Source organism: Schistocerca cancellata, chromosome 5 (genome assembly GCF_023864275.1).
Source record: "Schistocerca cancellata isolate TAMUIC-IGC-003103 chromosome 5, iqSchCanc2.1, whole genome shotgun sequence".
NCBI classification, from domain to species: Eukaryota; Metazoa; Arthropoda; class Insecta; order Orthoptera; family Acrididae; genus Schistocerca; species Schistocerca cancellata.
The window spans coordinates 621949633-621972067 of NC_064630.1; the positions used below are offsets into that span (position 1 = coordinate 621949633).

Consider the following 22435-nt stretch of genomic DNA (forward strand, 5'->3'; position numbering starts at 1 on the left):
CACTTTTGAAGGCCAGACAATACCAACAATTAAAGGGAACAGCCATGGGTACCAGGATAGCCCCCTTGTACGCCAACCTATTCATGGGTCACTTAGAGGAAGCCTTCTTGGTTACCCAGGCCTGCAAACCCAAAGTTTGGTACAGATCTTCATGATCTGGACTCACAGTGAAGAAGAACTCCAGAATTTCCTCTCCAACCTCAACTCCTTTGGTTCCATCAGATTCACCTGGTCCTACTCTAAATCCCATGCCACTTTCCTTGACGTTGCCCTCCATCTGTCCAATGGCCAGCTTCACACGTCCGTCCACATCAAACCCACCAACAAGCAACAGTACCTCCATTATGACAGCTGCCACCCATTCCACATCAAACGGTCCCTTCCCTACAGCCTAGGGTCTTCATGGCAAACGAATCTGCTCCAGTCCGGAATCCCTGAACCATTACACCAACAACCTGAAAACAGCTTTCGCATCCCGCAACTACCCTCCCGACCTGGTACAGAAGCAAATAACCAGAGCCACTTCTTCATCCCTTCAAACCCAGAACCTCCCACAGAAGAACACCAAAAGTGCCCCACTTGTGACAGTATACTTTCCGAGACTGGATCAGACTCTGAATATGGCTCTCCAGCAGGGATACGACTTCCTCAAATCCTGCCCTGAAATGAGATCCATCCTTCATGAAATCCTCCCCACTCCACCAAGAGTGTCTTTCTGCCATCCACCTAACCTTCGTAACCTCTTAGTTCATCCCTATGAAATCCCCAAACCACCTTCCCTACCCTCTGGCTCCTACCCTTGCATCCGCCCCCGGTGTAAAACCTGTCCCATGCACCCTCCCACCACCACCTACTCCAGTCCTGTAACCCAGAAGGTGTACACGATCAAAGACAGAGCCACGTGTGAAAGCACCCACGTGATTTACCAACTGACCTGCATGCACTGTGAAGCTTTCTATGTGGGAATGACCAGCAACAAACTGTCCGTTCGCATGAATGGACACAGGCAGACAGTGTTTGTTGGTAATGAGGATCACCCTGTGGCTAAACATGCCTTGGTGCACGGCCAGCACCTCTTGGCACAGTGTTACACCGTCCGGGTTATCTGGATACTTCTCACTAACACCAACTTGTCAGAACTCCGGAGATGGGAACTTGCCCTTCAGTATATCCTCTCTTCTCGTTATCCGCCAGGCCTCAACCTCCGCTAATTTCAAGTTGCCGCCACTCATACCTCACCTGTCTTTCAACAACATCTTTGCCTCTTTACTTCCGCCTCAACTGACATCTCTGCCCAAACTCTTTGCCTTTACAAATGTCTGCTTGTGTCTGTGTATGTGCGGATGGATATGTGTGTGTGTGCGAGTGTATACCTGTCCTTTTTTCCCCCTAAGGTAAGTCATTCTGCTCCCGGGATTGGAATGACTCCTTACCCTCTCCCTTAAAACCCACATCCTTTTGTCTTTCCCTCTCCTTCCCTCTTTCCTGATGAAGCAACTGTTTGTTGCGAAAGCTTGAATTTTGTGTGTATGTTTGTGTTTGTTTGTGTGTCTATCGACCTGCCAGCGCTTTTGTTTGGTAAGTCTCACCATCTTTGTTTATATATATATATAAGGAGGGAGGGAGGGAGAGCAGGGTACAGGTGGGGGGGGGGGGGGGGGGGTGATAGAAAAGGAGAGAAATGGAAAGGCTGTGGGTAGGCTTGAGGAATAGAAGGCTCTGAAGTGGAAATACGAGGTGCATTCAAGTTCTAAGGCCTCTGATTTTTTTTCTAATTAACTACACACCCAAAATCGATGAAACTGGCGTTACTTCTCGATATAATCGCCCTGCAAACATACACATTTTTCACAACGCTGACACCATGATTCCATGGCAGCAGCGAAGGCTTCTTTAGGAGTCTGTTTTGACCACTGGAAAATCGCTGAGGCAATAGCAGCACAGCTGGTGAATGTGCGGCCACGGAGAGTGTCTTTCATTGTTGGAAAAAGCCAAAAGTCACTAGGAGCCAGGTCAGGTGAGTAGGGAGCATGAGGAATCACTTCAAAGTTGTTATCACGAAGAAACTGTTGGGTAACGTTAGCTCGATGTGTGGGTGCGTTGTCTTGGTGAAACAGCACACGCGCAGCCCTTCCCGGACGTTTTTGTTGCAGTGCAGGAAGGAATTTGTTCTTCAAAACATTTTTGTAGGATGCACCTGTTACCGTAGTGCCCTTTGGAACGCAATGGGTAAGGATTACACCCTCGCTGTCCCAGAACATGGACACCATCCTTTTTTCAGCACTGGCGGTTACCCGAAATTTTTTTGGTGGCGGTGAATCTGTGTGCTTCCATTGAGCTGACTGGTGCTTTGTTTCTGGATTGAAAAATGGCATCCACGTCTCATCCATTGTCACAACCGATGAAAAGAAAGTCCCATTCATGCTGTCATTGCGCGTCAACATTGCTTGGCAACATGCCACACGGGCAGCCATGTGGTCGTCCGTCAGCATTCGTGGCACCCACCTGGATGACACTTTTCGCATTTTCAGGTCATCATGCAGGATTGTGTGCACAGAACCCACAGAAATGCCAACTCTGGAGGCGATCTGTTCAACAGTCATTCAGCGATCCCCCAAAACAATTCTCTCCACTTTCTCAATCATGTCGTCAGACCGCCTTGTGCGAGCCCGAGGTTGTTTCGGTTTGTTGTCACTCGATGTTCTGCCTTCATTAAACTGTCACACCCACAAACGCACTTTTGACACATCCATAACTCCATAACCACATGTCTCCTTCAACTGCTGATGAATTTCAATTGGTTTCACACCACGCAAATTCAGAAAACGAATGATTGCACGCTGTTCAAGTAAGGAGAACATCGCCATTTTAAGTATTTAAAACAGTTCTCATTCTCGCCGCTGGCGGTAAAATTCCATCTGCCGTACGGTGCTGCCATCTCTGGGATGTATGGACAATGAACGCGGCCTCATTTTAAAACAATGCGCATGTTTCTATCTCTTTCCAGTCCGGAGAAAAAAAATCGGAGGCCTTAGAACTTGAATGCACCTCGTAGAGAAGGGATACATGGGTGAAGGACAATGACTAATGAAAATTGAGATCAGGAGGATTATGGAAATGTGGGATAAATTGCAGGGAGACTTTCCACCCGTAAAATTCAGAAAAGCTGGTGTTGGCAGGAAGGATCCAGATGGTACAGGCTGTGAAGCTGTCATTAAAGTGAAGAACAGTATGATGAGCAGCATGCTCAGCAACTCGGTGGTCCAGCTGTTTCTCGGCCACAGTTTGTTGGTGGCCAGTCATGAAGACAGATAGCTGGTTGGTTGTCACAGTTTGTAGTTTAGCTAGTAGATCACTTGGTAGGTCTCACAGGTTGCTCTGCCTTTGATGGGACAAGTGATGCTTGTGAAGGCTGGAGTAATTGGTGGTGGGAGGATGTATGAGAGAGGCTTTGCATGTTGGTCTATTACAGGGATATGAGCCTGGGGCAAGGAGTTGCGAGGAGGGGTTGTGTAAGGATGGATGAGGAGGCAGTGGGTGACAGAATACCACTGTGGGATGGATGGGGAGGATAGTAGATAGGACGTTTCTCATTTTGGGGCATGACAAGAGGTAGTTAAAAAGTACCGGTAGTTTTCAATAGATATTGCCTCCTTATCTAAAATCTGTATGGAGATAGAAGAACCCTGACAGTTAAAGTATGCATGGTGCAGGTACTGTGAGCGTCCTCCCCATGTACCTCCTTTAAGGAGACACCTCATTATTGTGACATCCATATAGACAGCTATTGTTTTTAGTCACTTAGTTTCAGCACTGCCAGCTGCCTTCTGTGCTTCACAGTTGAAAGGTGGCAACATGCTGCCAGCTTTCAGGGCTTGTCTTCCACATATAAATATAGGATTATATATACTGGGGGAAAGGTGTTGAGCATAAATATTAAGGAAGAAATTGGAAATACCTACCAAACCAATGGAAATTTAAAAACCTATTTCATTAGCCACTCTTTATGGACATTATCTGTTATTTACATTCAGGGATGTAGCTATATGGCAACTAGCAGTATTGATCATAAAACTGCAGGGCCTGTAGTAGTGCATTATAAATGTGCCTCAGTTGTTACAGATGTCAGTATAATAAAGTAAATATTAAGGTAAAAGTAGAAGATAAACATCAGGTATTTGATATAATTGAGGAGTAGTAGTAGTAGTTTTTTCCAGGCTTTCACTCTAATGTCGTAAGTGAAATGTAGCTGGCCTAAGAACAAATCGTGTTAAGTTGTGCAGTGATAGTGCATTGGTGAAATTCAGGGTCTGCCCCATAAAACCAGTATACCTCACACCCGAGGTCCAAGTAACAATGAACTGACTTTAAAATTGTAGATAATAGTGATGTTAGGAAACATGTAGTTACTGTTTATTATAAGAGATGCTGAAGTGTTGGCCGTGGGCTTTCAGGCATCGGTGACTGTGTGATGATCATGTTATCAGCAGCACAGTGTAATTCTGCAGGCATGATGTTTTAATTATTCTTGTGATATTCTGTTTAAGATCATCTGTTGTTTGAGAGTTGAGGATTGTCAGTGTACATTTTGTTCTTTAAGGTGCCCCATAAATAAAAATCACATGATGTTTAGATAGGGGACCTTGGTGGTCAGAGATCTCTACTGACATGTCTGTCTCCAGGGAACACATTGGTGATGCGGGCCATACTTTGCTTGGATGTGTGAGTGGCTGTTCCATCTCCTTGGAATACTGCATACAGCTTCTCTGCATCTATTAACTATGCATAGAAAGTGTCAAAGGTCTTTAAATAGCTATATGGCACTGTTTAAGGTGTAATTGAAAAATATGTGTGTGTTTGTCGTATCTTCTCCGAGTGGAGAGGTTCTTCATGTAGAATATGTGAGTTGTCCAGTGACTAGTGTATGCAATTATGGAAGTTTATACAACCTGACAAATGAAACCAGGCCTCATCTGACATGAAGTGAAGCAAGGGGTCCAAGTAACAGTTAGTAATTGATGTTAACAGCCATTTACAACAATGAACTCTCTTTTCTTGATCCTCAGATTTCAACTCTTGCACCACACTCATATGACAGGCTTTTAATTTCATATCCTTTAGTACAAGACAGTATGATGAAAGAGATACACTAACCTGCTGTGATAACCTCCTTACGAGCTTGCAGGGAATTCTAGTAATGTCCATGCAAATTCAGTCTATAGTTTCAGAGGTCATCACTGTAAGTCGCCAGTTTCTCTGCACATTGTGAATGGATCCTACAGCCCTCCATTTTGCGTGCAGATCTTGAATATTATTGGTCATTGGGAGTTTCCTACAATGATATTTTGCTTGAAACATTTCTTTACATTCCTTAATGGAGCCTGTCTTTTTTGTAACACTGCACAATACCAATTCGCTGTTCTAATGCAAATTGACCCATTTATATAACAACTCAACAATATGAACTTTTCACAACTGATGCACAGACACACAGCTGCACTCAAATTTCCAATAAAATGAAGTGTAACCAACTTTTGAGACAATGTTGCCACTTCACAATCAGCTGGACTAAAGTTGATTAACTGGCAAGTGAGTCATGTGGGACATCCTGTAGTATAAGTAAAAGGTCTTTTTTCTCAACATATACCTTGACTCAGTCCACATCCCTGAACATTGTAAGGTTATGTTTCCTGATGTTATCTACAAAACACAATGAATGAAAGAATGAATGTGTAAAATAAGGAATGTGGTTGAGAGGGGAATGGCTTTGCAGTATGGCAGTCACTTGTGTAATTGACTGTCTCAACAACAGGCATTTGAAATGTGCAACCACAAAGAAGTTGAGAAAAGACTATGTTTCTGGAAGGAAGGGTGCCAATCAGGTGAAAATAGTATGACAATGGAAATTCCAGAATGGAAACAGCATACAAAAAAAGGATAGTCAGTCACTCACCAGCAGAAAACATCTGTGTGGTACAGAAGCACACATAAAAATGTATGCATAGAGGTGGACAGATAAGAAGAGGGGGTATCAGAGGAAGAATACAGTTCCAAGAATGGAATGAAATATAAAATGAGAGTTAGAGGAGAAGAAAGGATTTTGGGGGGGAGGGGGGGTAGAGACCAAATTTGGCAATTAATATAGATTCTGGTCATAAGAATTGTGAGCACGAAAAATGTGCTGGAGGGATGGTTCCCACTTGTGCATTTTAGGGGGGCTGGTGCATTGTGGGGAGGGGGATCCATGTGGCATGGGTGTTGAAGCCTACAGCATGTTTGACAAGTTTATGGATGGTTACAGCTGGTAGATGATGTGGCTGCTTTCACATGTGGCCCTAAGATCAGATAAGTAATAGCTGTATATGGACTACAGTAATAGGATAGTAATAGTGTGCAGATATATGAGCTGTCTGCAGGAAATGACTCATGTAGTGCAGGATTAGAAGTAGGAATGGTGCAGGGATGGACTCGAATATTATACAGTTAGGATGGTCAATTTTATATCATTTCTATATCTACATCTACATCTGTACTCTGCAAACCATTGTGAAGTGCATAGAAAAGGATACATCCCATTGTGCAAGTTATTAGGGTTTCTTCCCATTACATTCACTTTTGGAGTACAGGAAGAAAGATTGTTTAAATGCCTCTGTGTAATTAATCTCATCATCAAGATTTCTTTGGGAGTGTAGTGGAGATTGTAGAGTATTCCCACAGTCATCATTTAAAGTCAGTTCTTGAAATGTCATAAGTAGACTTTCTCGGGATGGTTTACATTTATCTTCAAGAGGCTCCCAGTTCACTTTCTGCAGCATCTCTGTGACACTCTCCCACAAGTCAAACAAACCTGTGACCATTCATGCTGCCCTTCTCTGTGTATTTTCAATATCTTGCCTGCAGAAAAAGGTTCCACCACTGTTGTTATGAACTGCAGTAACTACCTGGTGGAAAGCCTCTGCCCAGTATCTGATTCCTCCACCTATAAACTCTGCCAGAGTAATCCCATCCCAGAACTCCAACATAACCTCCAATCTCTGCTTAAAATCTTAGGCCCTTCCCAGAACCTCTACCATGAATCCATTTCCCTCCTCACCCTTGTGAGACCCTGTACACCCATCATCTATATGCTTCCCAAAATCCGTGAACCCAACAATCTTTTATGCTCCATTGTAGCAGATTATTGTGCTCCACTGAAAGAATTTGAGCCTTCGTGGAGCAACACCTCCAACCAATTGCCCATAATCTACCCTCCCACATCAAAGAAACCAACCAATTCCTTCATCAACTCTCCAACATCCCGTCCCTTTACCTCCTGGATCCCTAATTGACACTGTTAATGCAACCTCCCTATACACCAACACACCTCATGCCCATAGTCTTATTGCTATTGGACGCTGTCTTTCCCTATGTCCTTCAGGCTCCAAACCCACTTCCTCATTTCTCATACAATTCACTAACTTTAACCTAACTCACAACTGCTATTCCTTTGAAGGAGAGGTATATAAACAAATCCGCAGAACACCTAAGGGCCCCGCATGGCACCCTCCTATGCCAACCTGTTTATGGGCGATCTAGAAGAGACCTACCTAGTCTCACAAAATGCCAGACCCCTAGTCTTGTTACGGTTCATTGATGATATCTTCGTGACCTGGACTCAGGGCGAAGAGACCCTGTCTTCATTTCATCACAACCTCAACATCTTCTCTCCCAACCATTTCACCTGTCCTCCTCAACCCTGCATGCCACCTTTCTGGATGTTGAACTCCTCCTCTCTAATGGCTCCAGCTGCACCTCTACTCACTTTAAACCCATTAATCACCAACAATACCTGATTTTCATCAGCTGTCATCCCTTCCATGCCAAAAAGTCCCTCCCATACAGCCAGGCCACTTGGAGATGGTGTACCTGCACTGACAAAAACTCCCTTTTCCAGTATGCTGAGGGTCTCACCTACACATTCATAGGCATGCCCTACCCCCAGGCCTAGTCCACAAACATATCTCCCATGCCATTTCCCCTCGCACCCTCAATCCTCACTCGACCCCCAAGGACCAGGTACGAAGGAGTGCCCCCTTTGTCACTCAGTGCCACACCAGACTGGAGTGATTGAACCACGTCCTTCACCAGGGCTTTGATTACCTTTCATCATGCACTGAAATGAGGGACATCCTACCCAAGATCCTTCCCACCTCCTCAAAAAGTGGTGTTCCATTGGCTACCCAATGTCCACAACATCCTAGTCCATCCCTATGCCACTCCCAATCCCAACCCCTTGCCACAAGGCTCATATCCTGTGGAAGACTGAGGTGTAAGACCTGCCCAATCCACATGCCCAGCACTTCCTATTCCAGCCTTGCCTAGACTTATCCTACCCCATCAGAGCAGCCATGTCATATAACAACTCTGCTGCAATCATTGCACAGCTTTTTATATTGGTATGACTACCATACAGCTATCCACAAGGATGAACAGCCACTGCCAAACTGTGGCCAAGAGCAAGGTATACTAACCCTGTGGCACAACATGGAGCTAAACATAACATACTCAATTTCAATGGCCTTTACAAATGTCTGCTTGTGTCTGTGTATGTGTGGATGGATATGTGTGTGTGTGCGAGTGTAAACCTGTCCTTTTTTCCCCCTAAGGTAAGTCTTTCCGCTCCCGGGATTGGAATGACTCCTTACCCTCTCCCTTAAAACCCAATCCTTTTGTCTTTCCTTCTCCTTCCCTCTTTCCTGACGAGGCAACCGTTGGTTGCGAAAGCTAGAGTTTTGTGTGTATGTTTGTGTTTATTTGTGTGTCTATCGACCTGCCAGCGCTTTTGTTGGGTAAGTCTCATCATCTTTCTTTTTAAATATATTTTTCCCTCGTGGAATGTTTCCCTCTATTATATTCAATGGCTGCTTTGTTACACAAGCCATCTGGCCACCACCAGCTCTTCCAAACTATGCAGATGGGAGTTATCCACACAACAAATTCTGCGCTCCTGAAATTATCCCAGCCTAAACCTACCGTAACCTACTGTACCTATACCCTTCACCCAACAGTTTCCATTTGCTATGTCTTATTATTTCCTCTCTATTCTCATCCCCCATTGTCTCTGTGTGCCTCTCTCTGCCAGTGCACCTGCCCATCTTTCCCTTTCCCTTTCCTCTCTTGTTTTGTTCACCATTCCCCCCACCCACCCCCTCCCACCCCACACCCACACCCCCATTGCCCACTTCCCTGCTCCACAGCCTGCTGACACTGTGCCTGTGGGCAGCCTAGTGTCTGCTCACTTTGCCACACAGCATTCTTCTCTCTCCCTACCTGTATCCTGCTATCCCATCCCTTTCCCCACCCCTACCACATTGCTGCTTTCATTCTATGTGACAGCTGCCGGTCATGTGTGCCTGAGGTGTGCTTGCTTGAATGAATGAATGTGTGTGTGTTTCCTTCTCTGATGAAGGCTTTGGCCAAAAATAATGTGCGTCTTTCCAGTATGCCTGGCTGCAACTTAATGTGTCCTATTTGGTGTGGGTCTCACAGACTTAAGCAATATTGTATAATGGGGCACCTGAGTGATTTGTGAGCAATCTTCATTGTAGACTGATTGTATTTCCCCAGTATTCTACCAATAAACTGAAGTCTGCTACCTGCTTTATCTGCAATTGAGCCTATGTGATCATTCCATTTCATATCCCTATAAAGTGTTACACCCAGGTATTTGTAGGAGTTGGCCATTTCACACTTCCCTGGAGCAGACCTGAAGTTACTTCTACATCTGATGATGACTCTCCTTCCAAGATAACAAGCTGTGTCCTTCCTACCAAAAAATTCTCTGTTCAGTCGCAAATATCGCTTGGTATGCCATAAGATTGTTCTTCTAACAATAAGTGTACATGTGGTACTGAATCAAATGCATTTTGGAAATCAAGAAATACTGCATCTTCCTAACTACCTTGATCCACAGCTTCCAATATGTCATGTGAGAAAAGTGTGAGTTGGGTTTCACATGATTGATTTTTGCAGAATCCATTCTGGTTGGCATGGAGGAGGTCATTCTCTTCGAGGTACCTCAGTATGCTTGAGTTCAGAATATGTTCTAAGATTCTACAACAAATCATTGTCAAGTATATTGGATGGTAGTTTTGTGGATCACTTCTATTACTCTTCTTGTAAAAAAGGGTGACCTGTACTTTATTCAGACTACTGGAGATGGTTTTATGTTCACTGGATCTACATTACATTATAATTGAAGGAGGGGCTAACTCAGCCTCAAATTCAGTATCAAGTCTGATAAGGGTTCCATTTGGCCCTGGAGTTGTTCAGTAGCGACTTCAGCTGTTTCTAAACACCACTGACACTAATACCTATTTCGCTCACCTTATCATTGGTGTGAAGATTAAATTGGGGCAATATACCTGGGTTTTCTTTTTTAAAGGAAAATTTCAAGCCAGAGTTAGGCATTTCATCTTTTGCTTTGCTACCCTTAGTTTTAGCTTTTGTCTCATTCATGAGTGACTGGACACTAACTTTGGTGCCACTGACAGTCTTTGCATATGACCACAGTTTCTCTGGGTTCTTTGAAAGATCTTTTGATTGTATTCTCCTACAGTACTCATTGAAGGCTTCATGCATTGCTCTCTTAAGCGCACTATGTGTTTCATTCAGCATATCTCTGTCTGTTGTGCCATGTTTTGTTTTACACCTGTTATGCAGTAATTTCTGTTTCTTCAGAAGTTTCTTTACAGCGGCTGGATATTATAGAGGGCCCACACATTATGAAGTGTTCTGGATACATATCTATCAAGATCATGGATAACTATAAACCTGGGCCTTAGTAATTGTACATGCTCTTGTTCTGTGCTGAACATTTCAAGCTTCTTATTGACATGCAACTCTACTGTATTTCTTTTTTTTCCCCCTTTCTCTTCTTTTATCTTGGTTACTGAATATATATATCTTTCTACTTGTCGTTGCTGTTTATACTTTTGTAATTATTTTTGTCACAACCACCACATGATCACTGATACCAGTTTCAATGTACCCATCCTCAAAGAGGTCAGGTCTGTTTGTTGCCATTAGATCTAGTATGTTTCCATCTTCAGTAGAGTTCCAGACTACCTGTTCTAGGTAGTTTTAACAGAAGGTGCTTAGTAACATTTCACAGGATGTCTTGTCACAGTCACCTCTAACTAAACTGTAATTTTTGTAATAGATGTTGGATGATTAAAGCCTGCACTGACAATAACAGTGTGATTGGCGAACTTACATGCAAGTTAACTGAGCTTTTCTTTAAAGTTCAAACTGATAGGGACAGAAGGATCCAATTACCATTTGATGCCCACCCCTGATACTGAGTCTTGGCCACTCAATCTTGCGTGTAGCTTCAATTTCTATCTCAGTGGATTTGAGTTTCTTGTCTACTGTGCAACTGTTTCCCATTAGCGTATCCTTTTGATAAAAACTTACGTCTTTCCCAAAAAATTCACTGTTATCAATTTCATGTGTCAGTCAGTTTCTGTACCTAGTATTATTTGAGCCTCACTGGCTTTTAGGACTGTTTGAACCTCTGGCACTTTATTGCGAATGCTTTGGAATTTAACTACTAGGATTTTAATACTCCTACCTGTAAAGGGGGGGGGGCTTTCTTTTGGCTCTTTTCCTTATACTTCTGGGTCTCCTGAGGTTCCCCTTATCTGAAAAAAAAATACCTTTTGTGCTCCCTGCACCCAGTCAACTACCTGGGTAGCAGCCTCTGATGTGTAGTGCACACTTGACCCATTTAGGGTGATCCTACAGTCCTCAGCGCTATGGCACAAATCCTGGAAGTCGCAGCCTAGCTCGGCACAGAATCTTCAAAGTCCCTGGTTCAGTCCTTCCATTCGACTCAGAGCCAGGGGTTGATGATCAGTTCTGGGGACAATGCTGTAAATTGCGAACTTCATTGAAACTCAGTGCATAAGACTGGTCTTCTCAGCCTTCTCTGACAGCCACTGGAACAATCCAAGTATGACCTCAGAGCCCATTCAATGGGCATCATTTATTCCAATGTGCAACACAGTCAGCATTTGGCTGCACCCTGTTCCCTCAATGGCTGCTGGAATAGGCTCTCAACACATTGATTGAGGCCTACAAGCACACACACTGAGTTTTCCTTCCTGACCTCTTGCTGTCATTCCCTAATAAGGGTACCCATATTTTCCGTATGTTTGGACTGTCAGTCTATTAATATACCCCTACCCTAGTGTGTTTGCCTTCTCTTGACACAGGACAAGATTCCCAACAAATGAAGTGAGTCTCACTGGCTCTGTTTCAGTTTCATTGGAAGACACTACCTCGAACTTGTTGGTTAGGTGGATCGGTATAACACCCTCAGTCCTCCCTGGTGCCTGCCTACTGTGTACAGGATGCCTAGATCTCCCACTGACAGGCTACTCGCAGTCAAGTTGATGAGTAATGATAGATACCTTACTTCCTGCAGAGGAGACAGAATCCACAGTAGAGGATAGTACTTGAGGTACATCGGGTACCTCAGGTACCAGTACACGGCTTTCAGGTATGCACTGATTCTTAGCAACTGCCAATCATTTGACAGTAGTCAGGGCAATTTCCAGCTGCTTAAGAATGTCAAATAACTCATTCTGTTTTCAAAAACAGCATTCACAGTGGGACTGCATTGTGGCTGGTGCAATGTGTTACAGGACAGTGAGCAAATAACTTTAAACTAAACCTGCTCATTATCTTTTAATCTGTTGAGCAAATAAAATTAATTCCCTATAAGAAATGACACAAATACAAAAAACAAGATTTCTATTAAGGCAGCAGAAAAACCTGTGGCAAAAATTACTTGTTTCCTAAAGCTTTTTGAAGTTGATTAGTGTCAATAACAAACTCAAAAGTAGACTCAATTTATGTAAATATATTCTCCTTAAAAGAGGAAACTAGATGTGCCAGTAACACAAGAGGTAATTTACAATATGTGCTACAGTAACCAAATCACAACACCAATTTGCTATGAATCAGTTATGCACAGGACAGTAGTAACTTCCTAAAATTCGAAAATGTATGTTTCTTGGTGTTGATATACACTGAATTTCAGGGTGATCTATTCTTTGACAGTAACTATGAATCACAAATGCTGATTTGCTATGAAATAAATTATCCGCAACACTCATAATTTACCAAAATTTTCAAAAACCATTGTGCTGAGTGTCAACATTATTTGCACAGACAGTAGTTTTGTAAGCATCTGAAAATTGCCAGAAAAAGTGTATTTCTCTCATAATTATATAATGATGTTAGATAATGATGTTTTTGAATGAGCATAGGACTACTGTCGTGAAAAATTTAGAAGATCATAAATAAATGTAAGCCTACACAGTTGACGACAGCAGTACAAGTTCATCTTGGCACTCATAAATGTTTTGAGTTAGGTCTTTCAGTGGTTTGTCAAATTCTTCTTACAGTATCACATCACCCATCTCATCTTCACCCACTTTTCTTTTCATAATAATGTCCACAAGTTTCTCCCCTTCTTTATATTAAATTTCACATTTCGACCTTCTCTTTCTTGCTTAGTACCAGCTAGCCATCTGAGGTCTTGAATAACATACAGCTGCTTGACTTTTCAAAAGACTTTTTTTAATATTCCTATAAGCAGTATCTACATTTCAAGTAGTCATTCATACTACTCTTTGCACTCCCTACCAATCTAATTTTTGAGCACCTCTCTTTTGTATTGCATTTTTTGTTTGCTGCATTTTTATATTTTCTCCATTCACCAATCTAATTTGATATCTCCTATGCTATCTGAGGATTCCTGCAGGTCCTTCTCTTTATGTCTGGTTTTATCTCTGCTACCTTCACTAATTCACATGTCAAATTTGGACATACAATAGTTATTGTCTGTGGATGAATTAAAAAAGTAAAATAAAATAACAAATGCGACTCAGTCCCTTCTATTGTATTCCTTTGCTCTGTTTCACTTAGGTGTCGCATTTTGCCCTTTTGCAGCCAGCTGTCACATAATGCAAACTCTCAACAATCTGTGGCTGTTTAAAGGTAGCTAGGTCCTACCTACATAATTTCCTACCTTTTGTAATCTCTTCAACATTAACCTGCTTTTCATAACCAATAAACTATAATCAGAGTCTGTAATTGCTCCTGACTTCTAAATTCATGTCTCATCATGATATAAACTTCTTGAAACCTTCCAGTGTGTCCTAGGGTCTTCCACATATACAACCTTCTTTCATAATTCTCAAATCACGTATCAGGAATGTTTAAATCATGCTGTGTGCAAAATTCTACCAGGTGACTTTCCTTTTGCCCATTTTTCCCAGTCCATTTTCTCGTACTAGTTAACCTTCTCTTCCTTTTTACAGTATAAAATTCCAATCCTCCATCACAATTAAATTTTCATACCTCTTTATGTACTGAACAATATCTTTCAACTCATCAAACATTTTTTCTCAATCTCTTCGTAAACTGCAGAATTAGTAGACATGCCTCTTATACTGTTGTGTTGTGCCCGGGCTTAGTGTCTGCGTTGGCTGGGATCCACTCACTATGCTGTTCATAGTAGTTAACATACATTTCTAATTCCTTGTTCGCTATTAGACTTACTTATGTATGCCTTTATTTGATCTTGTTTTGATAATCCTCTAGCCCCATGACCAGAAAATCTGTTTCTACAGAGAACACACTAAGTTTACTATATCTAACTTCAACCTACTCATTTCTCCACCTACACATTTAAGGGCTCTGACATTCCAACCTGTAAACACCAGTTTTTTATTTCATTTTTTTATCAGCAGTTGTCACCCAGAGTTCATAATGGGTGATGATTTTACCTCAGGAGTATGTTACTCAGGAGAATGCGATTTTCTTTAAGGCATTCAAAAGAGCTGCAAGTGCTTGGGAAATAAAAAAAAATGTAGTTCCCCTTGCTTTCAGTTGTGCTGGCCACATTGGCCAGTGTTAAAAGGCCAGGTCAGTCATCCCTACAGTTGTCCCTGCAATTAATGAAAAGGCTGCTACCCATTGTCAGGAACCATATGTCATTCTAGCCTCTCCACAAATATTCTTCCTGCTTGATTGCATCTACAGTTTGGCTACCTCATCATTGAGCTACACAGACCATCCCATCAAGTCAAACTTCATGGTTCATGGGAGGAGTTGATTAGATTATTATTTTCATTTGATTTCAATTTGCAATTTGTAATCTAGTTGGACCAAAGGAATAAAACACATGGATACTCATTTAATATATTTAATTACTTTAATGATGGTTACTTGTTTGGAAATGTATGAAATGAGTATTCTTTACTAATGACCCAGTTACAAGCCAAATCAACTACAATGTTGACTGCAAACCATTGATTACTATTCTCATGACATTACAATTTTAAAAGCTTTTGTTTTGTTCATATTTCTGTTTCATACAGTTGACATGATTATGTTCCAATTATAGAGCAAAACTCCAATTATGTAAATGGTGAAAGTGTGTCATTGACATACAGTGAGTAAGTAAACCATGAATGCCTTCCAATAAAACTACAGAGTCCTCAGCAATGCCACTAAAGAATGAGATTTTCACTCTGCAGCGGAGTGTGCACTGATATGAAACACCACTAAAGTCTCAGCCTTGAGATAAATTTTCTTTTATAGATATAGTAATTTTTCAGTATGCTTTTTCTTTTAGAGTGACCTTCAATGAAACCAAACTAAAGCAGCTTCAATGTTGTGCTGTGTGAAAAATTGATATGTAATTTAAGTAAAGCATGAGCTCTGCTGATCTACTTCAACATACATAATCTACAAAGCATTGTGAAGTACATGGCAGAGGGTACATAGTGTGGTAGCACATTTATGTTTTCTTCATGTTCCAAATGTGTGTGGATTGTTGAAAGAATGATTGCTTAAATACCTCCATAAGTGCTGTAATTAGTCTAATTTTGTCTTCATGGACCTTATGGGAGCAATATGTAGAGAGCTGAGGAATATCTTCAGATTCTTCATGTAATATTGGTTCTTGAAAGTTTGTATGTAGGTTCTTGATGAATAATTTGCATCTAACTTCAGGAGTCTGCCACAAACAAAACTGTGACCACTGGTATGTCCTTTCTTTGTATATATTCAGTATCCCCTGTTAGTTCTATTTGGTACACCAATCTACACTACACAACACAGTTATAGGGTCACTTTCTCAAAACCCTGTAGTTATCCCTCATTGCTACACAGAAGTTTGAAATTTGAGTTAAAGGTGCCTAAAACATTCCCCTGTAATGGTGCAAAAGCATGGCTTGAGGGCTCAGCAACACTTTAAACAGCAAGGTGTTGACACATTTGGAAAAAGACCGCACCTCAGAAGTTAATGTGAGCTGTAATGTGGTTAATGATGGTACTTTGGCACCAAATTTCACACAACCCTGCCCAGTGCCACTGTGGATGTGTCACATGATGGGAAGGCTGTCACTCCCCCTCTCAGCCGTATTTGAATTCTTCCTTTGACACTTTTGTAATGGAGGTCAGAACCAGGATGCCCAACATTGGTTTCATGTGGTTTTCTTGTGGGTGGCTAAGGTAAAAACTTTCATGCAACTGACACTCAGTATCAACATGAAAAGACCTGACAGGGTGCCACAAAGGATGTCATTAAAATAATCTGTTTCCTTGGAGTATTGATACCCACACATTTTGCAGTAAAAAACAAAGTGATGAGCAACATGATGACATTCTTGACAACCTTTGACTCTGCTGACACCCACTGGACAATTGAACCCTTCTGTAAGGACATCATGGGCCTACAACCCCACTTAACGTGACTGCACTCATTCAACTAGAGTGTGATTGCAGTTTTTGTTCTGGTGTACAGGGTGGAACCATTATGGACTATTCAAAACCATTAGACAAAATTTGAATGTGATCTGAAGCAACAATAGGTATTTATGCTTTTTCAGTCCTCCTGTTTCACACCCTCCTCTGACATGACCAAAGCAGGGTTGATTATGACACTGATGCGTGTGCAAATAGTATGAATGACACTGCAAAGGGTCTCTCTGAGGCATTTCAGTTTAGTGTCACCCATGCACCTTTGCTGAGCGCTTTAAAAATTTACCTATACAGAGACAGCCAGAAACTGTTTACACTGTTTACTAGGCACCAGCGTGACAAGCTAAACTTTGGACACCCCTGAATTGAGTGGCACTATGCCACTCACCTAGCACCAGGTGGCTGCATGCAGAATCTATGGAGTGTCGAAAGGGAAGCCTGTCACGCCATCACCTTGTGATCAGCGACTGGCTGTCCCTGTATAGGTACATTTTTAAACTGCTCAACAAAGGTGTGTGGGTGACACCAAGGGTGTTGCTGGTCTGGGGCTCTCAGAGGGGCCCTTTGCCATTTTTTTCACACATGCATCAATGCCATCCCCTCCTTCTTCACTTTGGTCATGCCGCAAGAGGGCGTAAAACAGGAGTTCTAAGAAAAACATAAATACCCTTTGCTGCTTCGTATCACTTTCAAGTTTTGTTGGATTATTTTGAATGGTCCCAACTGGTTCCACCCTGTACACCAGAACAAAATTGCAATCACACTGCAGTTCAGTGGGTTCAATCACTTTCAGTGGGGTTGCAGGCCAACAACATCCTTAGGGAAGGGGTGAATCATATGGAGGATATCAGAAATGTCTAAGGTAGTCAAGAATGATGTCCTGTTGCTCATACCACTGCGAACTGTCATTTTAGACAGTGAAATATGTGAGAATCCACACCTCAGTGAAGGAGAGTTTTCATTGCGGATTTTATGGCATCCCCGATGCCATTTCGTCTCAATATTGAGTGGTGGTCTGTCTGAAATTGTTCCCTCAGCCAATTGTAAGAAAACTCTGTGACTTAAATGATTGGCGTTGCAGTTCTGATCTTCATCGCAGAGGTGTCAAAAGAAGTGGTGAAATGTGGTTAAGAGGGAATATGGCACAATGTAATATTACTAACCCACATTACATCTCACATGAATTTTTGAGCTCTAGCCTTTTACTCTCACGTGTCAACTTCTAGCTGTTTGAAGTGTCGCCAAGCCTGACAGTGGTGTTGCAGGATGACATGCTTTTGCACCATTACAGAGGAAGATTGTGGACAACTTTGACTCAGATTTGAAACTAATGCATCACAATGAAAGACAGTTATGGGGTTTCTAAAACGTAACCCTTTAATAGTGCTGCACAGTGTATTTGTTAAACTTTTACTGGCTATTTTATTCATCAGTACTGGAAATCACCAAGGGGAAGTGCATTGCACAGAATTACAACACAGGTTCAGAAAACCAAATATTCATCAAAGGGTGAAGCAAACATAGCAAGTCAAACCCAGCTACTAATTGTGATGTGACACCAATAATATGATATGACTGGAGACCAGTCAATGACCACCTGTTACAACATCTAAAGAAGACAACTTGGTGTATCTTCACTTTTATAAATGTGTTCTAGTGCTGAATATTTAAAGTTTATTGGTACATAAATATGATATTTGAACAGCACACATAGGTACTTTCCATGATCATTATGTTTATGTTTCATGAATTCATAACAGTTATGAATGACAGTCATAACAGTTGTTATCATAAAACTCAAAATTTTAATATGAGAAACTAAAGGACAAGAAACAAAACCAATTTCTACTTAATTCCTGTATTCTTAATTTTATGTCATTGCAGAGTTCTATATTATGGTACATGAGCTATTTTTTAATTGGCTGCAGACATTAGGGAAATCTACAAAGATTCCGAAATAAATTAAAATGATACCTTACTAGAAGTTGTCCAAATAGTTTTTATATTCTTGGGACTAACAATTTGAGTAAATCAAGCCTTCACATAGGGGGGGGGGGGGGGACAAGACAAAAACAGGGAAATACCAAAAACAAAACATATTACCATACCGAATATGAAGCAGGGAAACCATCGACATTCAAAACAGCTGCCGATCATCTCATAATGGGTAAGCAGAGGTCATGTACATTTTTCAAGGGAATATTGTACCTTTCTTCCTGCAAAAGAGTGGCAAGTTCAGGTAATGATGATGCTGGTAGATAGTGATCACACGCCCTTCTCTTTAAAGTAGATCATAAAGGTTCAGTAAAATTGAGACCTTTTGCCTCTAATGGCCAGTGTTGATGTGACAAATCATTCTTGTGGTTATAAAACTGGTCCTGGACAATGTGACCTATATGAGAAGAGTTTCTGTTGCCTTGGAACGCAGCATCACCATTGTAGAAGAAATATTGTACCATAGGACAGACTTGATCATCCAAAATACTCCAAGGAAACAGATTATTTTAATGACATCCTTGCTAAACTGGCCATTCCTCGCACATATGGGTCGAATTAGCAGAAGTGCCGGATTCTTGAGTGTGTCTAATATTTAGTATAAACACACTTCATCAAATCAAAAGATGCACTCATTTTTACAGAAAATTTAATCCTTGAGTGTATACATGCATATTAGTATCACTCAACATTCACTATGAAACGTGTCCCAAAGTTTTAGTTGTCACAATGATGATACGCAATGGTAGTATGCTTTATCACACAACGGCTTTACAAGCATTTCATAGGTCCTGCCATGTTTGTGATTGCTGCATAATGTACTCAAGGAAGAGGTCTCCAGCTTCAGCACTAGCAGTTTGAGATATCCTCATGTCCCCTTCTTCATCAGTTTCATCATAACTTTCCTGTGAGCTTATGATTACCTCTTTTCTGCTGAAGTTTGCTCATAAATAGTTGCTCGTCCAACACTGTTGCCAGCAACAATGGTTTTCTGCAAAGAGCCTCAGTTCAGTTTATATGTAATTTTGCATTTCTGCTTGAGGTCTAGCATAACGTGTTTCCCTTTAGGAGCCATGAAATGATCCATAAGAAAAGCCACAATTTCAAGGTGTACAGGAATGTTGAACACTATAATTAACTAACAACATTGCTGCAGATGAAATTTCATTATTGTAAGCAGGCCGTATTAGCGAGAATTTAGTGAAGTCACATAATCCTTGGCAGTAATGCTACCATGCAGAGTAACCATGGGATGCATGGAATACCATTCTATGGCTGCCCAAATCATCACAGAGCCCCCACCATATTTTACACTTGGCAGCAAGCATTCTGCATCATACACTGGGAATGGTGTACACCAGATGTAAACTTGGCCAGAAGTGTGAAACAAGACTCTTCTGGCCAAACAGCATTCTTCCATTGCTACGTAGTACCAGGTTTTATGGCTTTGGTACTTTGTTTTCCTGCAACACACATTTGCGTCACTGAAGTGTAGTTTTGAAATTCCACCTTGCCCTGCAATTCCCGGTTTATGTAGCTCCCTGTGTGTAGGTTTGATGCTAACATGGTTCACAAGTGTGTCATTCAGTTCTGCTGTGACTTTTGCAGCTCTCGTCTTTTTTGTTACAATCCTCTTCATTAACCATCTGTCATGATCACTCAGTGCACTCTTTCATCTGCATTGTTATTTACAGATGGTGTTTTTCCACTTTTCCTGTAAGTGAAATAAATCTTTGATGTGGTTGCTCTTGAAAAATCAGACACTTCAGCTACCTTCGTTATGCAAGCACCCATCATACGAGCACCAACAGTTTGTCCACATCAGAATTCACTCAGCTCCAACATAATGCACTCACAACTACACAGAACTCAGTTCTTACCACAACTGATACTTGCAACATATTGAGGAATTTTTGAAGATGCTGTTGGTCATCTAGTACAACAGCACCACTTGCAGGCATGGATAGCATCTGCAGTTATGTTCAAGCATGCAGTGTTTCCGTATTTTTGTCCAGTGTCGCTTAGTAGCCTCTCACTTATAAATTGTCTGAACTTGGGAATTAAAAATCATAGCTGCCATTACTCAGGATGAATTCCTAATAAAGTCAAGTTGCATCTGCATCTGCACTGGTATGAGACAGACTGGTTTCTTTTGTTTAATGTCTAACTTTTTCATTGCAAATAACTTTTGACTTGTTAAGGATCTTTATGACCAGGTCTTATGAAACATAGAATACTGAATTTTTTGAACACCATTAATCACCAAGATTATTTTAATAGCACCATTGTGTGTGTCTGTGTGTGTGTGTGTGTGGTTTTTTTTTTTTTTTTTTTTTTTTTTTTTTTTTTTTTTTTTTTTTTTTTTTTTTTAAGACAGTTCAATGAAGTAATTCTTGAATATGGCTGACAAGATATTGCAGAGTGAAAAGACATTGAATAAGGCGATCTTTATGTTGTTGTTGTTTTGAGTATTTGAATGGTTGTAAACTAGTACTGCCAAGGCAAGCAATACATAATTGTTACACCACATGTTAGTCTCCACTGAAAGTGTTGTAAACTTGCAGATGGTGTGCCATTAAAATGGTTGCTACAGAAGCACACATTTTCATGTATACCATGTATATTTACTCCATCTGCTATTCTTATTCAATACATTGCCATCTTTCCATTTAAAAAAGAAAACAAAATCGGTGCCTATATGATTAAAGAAAAAGATCCTGTGAATATCTCCAGTGACTCAAAAATTAATCAACGTGAAAAAGATAGTTGGTTCACTTTGTGTATGTGAAGTGTGTAATGGTAATAAACAGAAGTTAATGCTTTCCTGTGTAGTGGATAAAACTTTTAAATAGAAAATGAAACTAACAAATGTCCTTAATTAAACAGTATATTATAGAAGATTGTTGGTAGTTTGTTTAACATACAGAAACTGTTTGTCAATGTTTTTCGTGCTAGCAGTTTTGCACATCCCAGAGGAAAATGCAGTGTTTGAATCACAAATGGAAATTATAGGCTCCTGACCAGATGTTCATGTTATTTGGATGTGTTTGTAAATATGGACACACTTACTAATTTGCTGATTTGCAGTTAATTTTTCTTTACAGGTGGCACCAAGACTAAAAGAATCTCTTGTTACATCAGGCACTGTGATGATTAATTACCAGCCATTAAAACAAAAGAAATTTCGGAATTTCTTTCGTCTTGTCACTACATGTCATCCCCCACCCACACACCATGATATGGATTTCATAATTAGTCAAATAGACCTCTATGGCTCACAACTGTGATGTCGGTTTCATTGACACTGACTCCATTTGATTGTCATTTTGTGTCTGATGTGAACAGGTAAGAGAAAACTTCATTTGTTAGTCAGGTGATAAGTGTAACATTGTCATACAATATAAACTTTTATGTTACATTCTCCATGTATCTCAAAACATTTTAAAATAAGCACTCAGAGTAGAAATTCAAGTTAACATCCTCCAAAAGAAATAAAAGAATTTCTCATGATTCCTTACTACGATCTTTATTTTAAGTCTATTTCATTTTGTTATAATAAAGTTATTGACTTGTGTGGAAAATTTCAAGACTGTAGCTACCTGTAAATAGTAGGTCATAGTTG

General features: G+C 40.9%; 1 protein-coding gene across 1 annotated transcript in view; it reads left to right on the plus strand.

The window, feature by feature from the left end:
* Window positions 1–22435, plus strand: part of LOC126188567 (acidic amino acid decarboxylase GADL1) — a 188544-nt gene that overhangs the window by 164244 nt on the left and 1865 nt on the right. Inside the window, exon 10 of the mRNA XM_049930168.1 lies at window positions 21918–22158. Within this exon, the coding sequence (XP_049786125.1) occupies window positions 21918–22100 (183 nt within the window). The 3' untranslated portion in view covers window positions 22101–22158. The remainder of the gene's footprint in view (window positions 1–21917; window positions 22159–22435) is intronic.